The sequence below is a fragment of the Chanos chanos genome, chromosome 7 (assembly GCF_902362185.1).
Source record: "Chanos chanos chromosome 7, fChaCha1.1, whole genome shotgun sequence".
Lineage (NCBI taxonomy): Eukaryota > Metazoa > Chordata > Actinopteri > Gonorynchiformes > Chanidae > Chanos > Chanos chanos.
In genome coordinates this window covers 1,123,107-1,130,606 of record NC_044501.1, presented here as the reverse complement: position 1 = coordinate 1,130,606, position 7,500 = coordinate 1,123,107, and the positions used below count along the sequence as shown (strand labels likewise).

General features: G+C 43.5%; 1 protein-coding gene across 1 annotated transcript in view; it reads left to right on the top strand.

Moving 5' to 3' along the window:
• olfm2b (olfactomedin 2b) overlaps positions 1-7,500 on the top strand; it is a 32,333-nt gene that overhangs the window by 17,828 nt on the left and 7,005 nt on the right. The window contains exons 3-5 of the mRNA XM_030780302.1: positions 2,269-2,424; positions 4,058-4,277; positions 5,798-5,904. Coding sequence (XP_030636162.1) covers positions 2,269-2,424; positions 4,058-4,277; positions 5,798-5,904 — 483 coding nt within the window. The remainder of the gene's footprint in view (positions 1-2,268; positions 2,425-4,057; positions 4,278-5,797; positions 5,905-7,500) is intronic.

Here is a 7,500-nt window from a genome sequence, read left to right as displayed (position 1 = left end):
AAGGTCCGTAATTTACTTGTGCAGCTTTATTTGTAAAATTAATAATCCTGTTCATCAATCAAAAATAAATAAATCCTGTTTCAGCGTCTCAGAGATAAACCGCTGCCTCTTTTGAGGGCAGTGAAGAGATGGCCAAGGGGTTTTACGCACGCGAGCAGGTGCTGAGGCGTGAGTGGAGGACTCTGAAGACCGGGGGCGGGGTGTGGCGGAGCAGGTGGTGCTGCCCAAATGTTTCTGTGAGGAAGCACTGTGTTTGGCTCGTAAGAGCGCCCTAACGGGACGTGTCGTATTCATAAGACTCGAGGGAGAATTCCGGGGTATTTTTCTCGGTAAAAAGCTCCACAAGAACATAGTGTCTTTTTCTCGTTCCTGTGTGATTGCAGGATAGCCCATTCGAAAACTTGTTTTCACGGGTTTTGATAGACATAGACCGTGTTGGACCACTAATTAAAACCCAGAACAGTATTGAATATCCTCTTACATAACCGCATGGTTTCCCGAGGCTGTGCCCTTGAGAAAAGTCAAAGCATGAACCACAACAGAGGATTTGGTTAAGTTTTTTTTGTCCTCGTTGTTTGGACCGCTTGGCCGTAGCGGCGCGTGGAGATTTCGACAGAGGAAGCTGAACAACGGTTGTGTGGTCTAAATATGAGGCTACTGCTTTCACAGTTATGGTCTAATCAGTTCACAGTTACAGTCTAATCAGTTTACAGTTACAGTCTAATCAGTTCACAGTTATGGTCACAGTTATGGTCTAATCAGTTCACAGTTACGATCTAATCAGTTCACAGTTATGTTCACAGTTATGGTCTAATCAGTTCACAGTTATGGTCTAATCAGTTCACAGTTATGGTCTAATCAGTTCACAGTTACGGTCTAATCAGTTTACAGTTACGGTCTGTCTAATCAGTTCAAACCCTGTGGTAACCCAGCACATGCAGCTGTCCTCTCAAACAGCACGCACGGCCAAAAGTATAAAAATAATTTTAAAAATCTGTGGTGTGTATGTTTGTATGTGTGTGCGCGTGTAGGTGTGTGTGCGTGTGTGTGTGTGTGTGTGTGTGTGCGTGTAGGTGTGTGTGCGCGTGTAGGTGTGTGTGCGCGTGTAGGTGTGTGTGTGTGTGTGTGTGCGTGTAGGTGTGTGTGCGTGTAGGTGTGTGTGTGTGTAGGTGTGTGTGTGTGTGTGTGTGTGTATGTGTGTGTGTGTGTGTGTGTGTGTGTGTGTGTGTGTGTGTGTGTGTGGGCGTGTAGGTGTGTGTGCGCGTGTAGGTGTAGGTGTGTGTACCTAATAAAAAGTACAGCCCCGTGACGTGAATGTCATGCTAGCAGTTAACCACACACTCTTAGCATAGGGTGGAGAAAGTTCTTACTTTGCGGCTGTTTTTTTTGCACTATGGCAATATCTGGCCTCCCTTTCTCTTTAATAATGAATTTATTGCTCAAACAGCAACTTAACAAAATCGTTTTGCGACAAAAAAATACAAGTCAACATTCATGTCATACTAGTACAATGATCTCTTACCAACTATTCACTTTCCAGTTGAAATTCAGTTTATTAGCTGCTCATGTCAGACGGTCATGATTTGCATTTCTGATCTGATTGGTGGGAAGGCAGCGTCAGACGGTCATGATTTGCATTTCTGATCTGATTGGTGGGAAGGCAGCGTCAGACGGTCATGATTTGCATTTCTGATCTGATTGGTGGGAAGGCAGCGTCAGACGGTCATGATTTGCATTTCTGATCTGATTGGTGGGAAGGCAGCGGCAGGTTGGAGTTCCTCGTCCGCCCACTGACAATTTTACTGTATGTTTTCATGGAAGCCAAACATTCATTCATGGGCTTGAGGGCTACACACCGCAGTTCTATTGTTTATTAGTTACGTATATACTGAGTGTTTCTTACACAAAGGACACACAGTTTTTTATCGTGGTATCGGATCAGGTATCATGAATTGTGAAGTTTCACTGAATTCTGGTATCTTCATATTATGACGTCCCTAATGGTGACGGATGAGTGGAATTAGCTCTTGGTCTTATTCTGGTGTTGACCCATTTACTGTGACTTGTCTACACCAATGGCAGGATAATATGATGTTTGTGTGTGTGTGTGTGTGTTGAGGTGCAGGACAATATGATGTTTGTGTGTGTGTGTGTGTGTGTGTGTGTGTGTGTGTGTTGAGGTGCAGGACAATATGATGTTTGTGTGTGTGTGTGTGTGTGTGTTGAGGTGCAGGATAATATGATGTGTGTGTGTGTGTGTGGGTTCAGGTGCAGAACGTATCACAGTGGATGGAGCTGTTGGATCTGAGGACTGTGAGAGACCTGCAGTATGTGAGAGATGCAGAGACCAAACTCAGAGCCACAGAGACCAGGGTCAGGACAGCACACAGTAACCCACACAGCCTGAGCACCAAAGGCCTCCAGGTACACACACACACACACGCACGCACACACACACACACACACACACACACACACCGCCTGAGCACCAAAGGCCTCCAGGTACACACACACACACACACACACACACACACACACCGCCTGAGCACCAAAGGCCTCCAGGTACACACACACACACACACACACATACACACACCGCCTGAGCGCCAAAGGCCTCCAGGTACACACACACACACACACGCACACAGCCTGAGCACCAAAGGCCTCCAGGTACACACACACACACACACACGCACACACACATACACATACAAACATACACACCACAGATACACATACAAACATACACATGCACGTGCACACACACAAACACATACATACACACCACAGATACACAAACACACACACACACCACAGATACACAAACACATGCACACACACACCATAGATACAAACATGCACACACACATGCACACACATATGCGCACACACACTCACACACACACACACACACCACAGATACACAAACATGCACACACACACACACACACACATGCACCCACTTGCACACACGCACACACATACAAACTGTATTTGTAACTGTGTTTGTATGCGTGCATGTGTTGGAATTCATTTCATTCTCAGTTGTCTGCCTGTCAGCCTTTCTTAAACCCAAAAAAATCGCTTCTCAATGCTCAAAGGTAAACAAGAGAGAGAGAGAGAGAGAGAGAGAGAGAGAGAGACAGAGAGAGAGAGAGAGAGAGAGAGAGAGAGAGAGAGAGAGAGAGACAGAGAGAGAGAGAGAGAGAGAGAGAGAGAGAGAGAGAGGAGAGAGAGAGAGAGAGAGAGAGAGAGAGGAGACCCTGTTTGTGATGAGAAATCCTTTAGTCGGTGTTTGCGTTTTCCACTTTCTCAGACAAAAATCCCCAGCTGTCTTTCTGAATATGAGCACACACATACACACACACACACACACACACACACGCACACACATACACACACACACACACACAAACACACACACGCACACGCACACGAACACACATACACACACGCACACACATACACACACACACACATACACACGCACACACATACACACACACACACACACACGCACACACATACACACACACACACACACACACACACGCACACACACACACACACACACACGCACGCACACACACAGAGACAGGAGAGAAATACTAAGGAGTATTAGCGTCTTAAATGGCGAGAAGTTGGCTGTTTATCAGTATAAAAATGTACGTTATATACTATACTAATAAATCATTTAATAAATCATCTAATTAATCATCATTTAAATCATAAACAATCATTTTGGAAATCATGAATAAAGATACCTCAAAATAAAAAGAATACTTTTAAAGATAGTTGATGTTTAGGGCGTGCGTTGGTTAGCAAGAAACTTTGGTCTGTCTCGGTACGTGTCTCTATGTGTCTGTCTCCCACTCCGTATCTTTCTCTCTCGATCTATGTCTCCTTCTATCTGTGTCTGTGTCTGTCTCTCTCTATTTCTGTGTCTTCCTGTCTGTCTCACTATCCATCTTTCTCTGTCTGTCTCTCTCTGTCTGTGTCTGTCTCTCTCTGTCTGTCTCACGGTCCATGTCTGTCTGTCTGTCTCTCTGTCTGTAAGGAGCTGAGGAGGAGTGTGTCCCAGCTGTTGCTGGTGCGGTCGGTGTTGGCCCAGTACCGGGATGATGTGGGAGTTGTGGTGTACCTTAAGGAGCAGGTTGGGAATCTGAGCCTTGCCTTGTCTGAGCTCCATGACGAACTGGGACAGTATGATTATGAAGAGCTTCAGCACAGAGTTATCGTGTTGCAGACCAGACTTCAGGCCTGCATGAACAAACTGGGTAAATACTAAATACCACCATCTTCATACCAGATTAGTGTGGACTTCTTCTGTGTGTGTGTGAGTGTATAGGCGCTTTCGCACCGGAGGAACTTTTCATAGTTCTTAGAACTGTTGGAGAAAGTACCCCCTTTTTGGCGTGTTCGCACCGCAGGAACTTAGAACGATTTTAGTTCTAAGAACGCCGTTTTGAGGGGCTTTTTTAGCCCCTACTCCAGGGTAGGTACTTTTGCAAGCACAATAGGTACCTTGTGACGTAGGTGTACAGCCATTGGCCCAGACGCAGGTATACGATGATTGCAACCGCCATTTTTAAAGATCCGTGCAAAATATAAAGTCTTAGAACGTATTTCATTTAGCTTTTGATATTCATGTCTCAAAATGTCTGGAATTGTAGGAGGGGGCGCATAGTTTTTATGTTTTATTTTACCGGTATTTTATATCCCCCAAAAATGACCATTTTGCAACGTCCAATGTATATTTGTACATTGAGGAGGTAGCGTACACTCCGCTTCGGTAGGTGCTTGTGTGTCCGCTTGTGTGGCTGTGATCCGCATTTTAACCTAAAATAAGAATGTGTTTGTCCAGCTTACGATTTGAGGGCTGCGGCGGGGAAAAAGGGGAAAAAAAAAACACGATGCCGCGAGCAAGGGTCAGGCACAAGCGCTATGCTAGCACCCGAAAAGTACTATGCCCATCAAGTCATTCACTGCTACTGCGGTGGTAAATGCATAAATGCATTGGGAAATTATTTTCTCCATTGGACTGGGTCTATCGCCATACAGTTTTATTTTCGTTAATGAGAAGGCAGTTATAGGTTATCTAATGTGCAATCAATATTTCTGTCATTCAAATTCAATAAAACTCATTGCGTATACTGTAGTCTAGTTTGTCGATTTCTTTTGCCGCAGTAATGGTTCTTTTTTTCCTTTTGGAGGTATTTAAAAGGTCTTAAAAGTCATTAAATTTGTACTTCAAAATGTGCAGCTATCCTGGTTAGTCGTAAACAACAGCTCTTAGCTGCTATACCGTCGGCCGGCTTACGTCACTTCAGCGTTCCTACTGGCGGTGCGAAAGCAAACAGAAAAAAGGCCCTAGAACGAATGTAGTTCTAGGGGAAGCTCCACAGGGGGTAGTTCCTATCGAATTAGACCCTAGAACTGTTCGGTGCGAAAGCGCCTTATGTGCACATGGGTGATATAATTTGTGTGTGTGTGTGTGTGTGTGTGTGTGTTTGAGTGTATGTGCACATGGGTGATATAATGTGTGTGTGTGTGTGTGTGTGTGTGTGTTTGAGTGTATGTGCACATGGGTGATATGATGTGTGTGTGTGTGTGTGTGTGTTTGAGTGTATGTGCACATGGGTGATATAATGTGTGTGTGTGTGTGTGTGTGTGTGTTTGAGTGTATGTGCACATGGGTGATATAATGTGTCTGTGTGTGTGTGTGTGTGTGTGTGTGTTTGAGTGTATGTGCACATGGGTGATATAATGTGTGTGTGTGTGTGTGTGTGCTCTCTAGGCTGTGGCAGATTAACTGGTATCAGTAACCCAATCACCGTCAGGTCCTCTGGATCCAGGTTCGGTTCTTGGATGATGGATGCCATGATTCCAAGTTCGGATAACCGGGTAAGCCACAACCATAAACACAGAGAGAAACAGACTCCTCCCCCAGGTGTGACACACACCCTGCCCTTAGAGTTAGAGTAAGCCCCCCCCCCCAGCCTCCCCCAGAAAAAACATTACTAATAATTACTAATTAATAAGTGTAATGCAGCCTGAAAACTGATTAGATGTAATGTTCTGATTATGAGGATAACTGATTAGATATAATGTTCAGATTATGAGGATAACTGATTAGATATAATGTTCTGATTATAAGGATAACTGATTAGATATAATGTTCTGATTATGTTGATAATTGATTGGACATAATGTTCTGATTATATGGATAATTGATCGGACATAATGTTCTGATTATAAGATATAACACCCTGGACAGGTCGCCAGTCCATCGCAGGGCAGACACACAGACAAACACATTCATACCCGGGGGCAATTTTAGTGTCTCCAGTTCACCTAACCTGCATGTCTTTGGACTATGGGAGGAAACCCACACAGACACGGGGAGAACATGCAAACTCCACACAGAAAGGACCCTGGGAATCAAACCCGAGACCTTTTTGCTGTGAGGCAACAGTGCTACCCACTGCGCCACCGTGCCGCCCATTATAAGGATAATTGATCAGACATAATGTTCAGATTATAAGGATAATTGATTGGATATAATGTTCTGATTATGAAGATAATTGATTGGACATAATGTTCAGATTATAAGGATAATTGATTGGACATAATGTTCTGATTATAAGGATAATTGATCAGACATAATGTTCTGATCATAAGGATAATTGATCGGACATAATGTTCTGATTATAAGGATAATTGATCAGATATAATGTTCTGATTATAAGGATAACTGATTGGATATAATGTTCTGATTATGAAGATAATTGATTGGATATAATGTTCTGATTATGAGGATAATTGATTGGACATAATGTTCTGATTATAAGGATAATTGATTGGATATAATGTTCTGATCATAAGGATAATTGATTGGACCTAATGTTCTGATTATAAGGATAATTGATTGGACCTCACTTAGCTGTCACAGATTTGGTCAGCGAGGTACATGTCCTGCCACATTTAAACTTTTTTTAAAGCTATTTTACATAATATTACACATTACTCTGACACCTCTACATGTATGACTTTAAAAATAATTTTAACCGTAACTGTAAATTTGAGAAATTGTTTCAGTAGATGTATAAAGGTCAGATGATGACAAAAAAATTCTTAATACAGTCACGTACTGTTCATAAGCCACAGGTCACGACCTCTGTCATCGATCTTGTGCCTGTGCAAGCTCCACCCATTTCAAGGACAAGGTCAGCCACGCCCATCCCAGCTATAGCGTCTGTAATGCAATCTGATTGGTTCAGGGTACGATATTAAAATGTGCCAGAGATGCAGACATGAGCAGCAGAGCTGGTCTCCCAGGCATGATACATCACACAAGTCATTCTGACCCACATCTGTGGCCGCTCCGTCTCCATGGAAACAAGCCAACTCTACATTTTGTTGGAGACTACCTTAATCTGAACATGCACTCTCGTACACATACACACACACACACACACACACTCACAAACACTCACACAA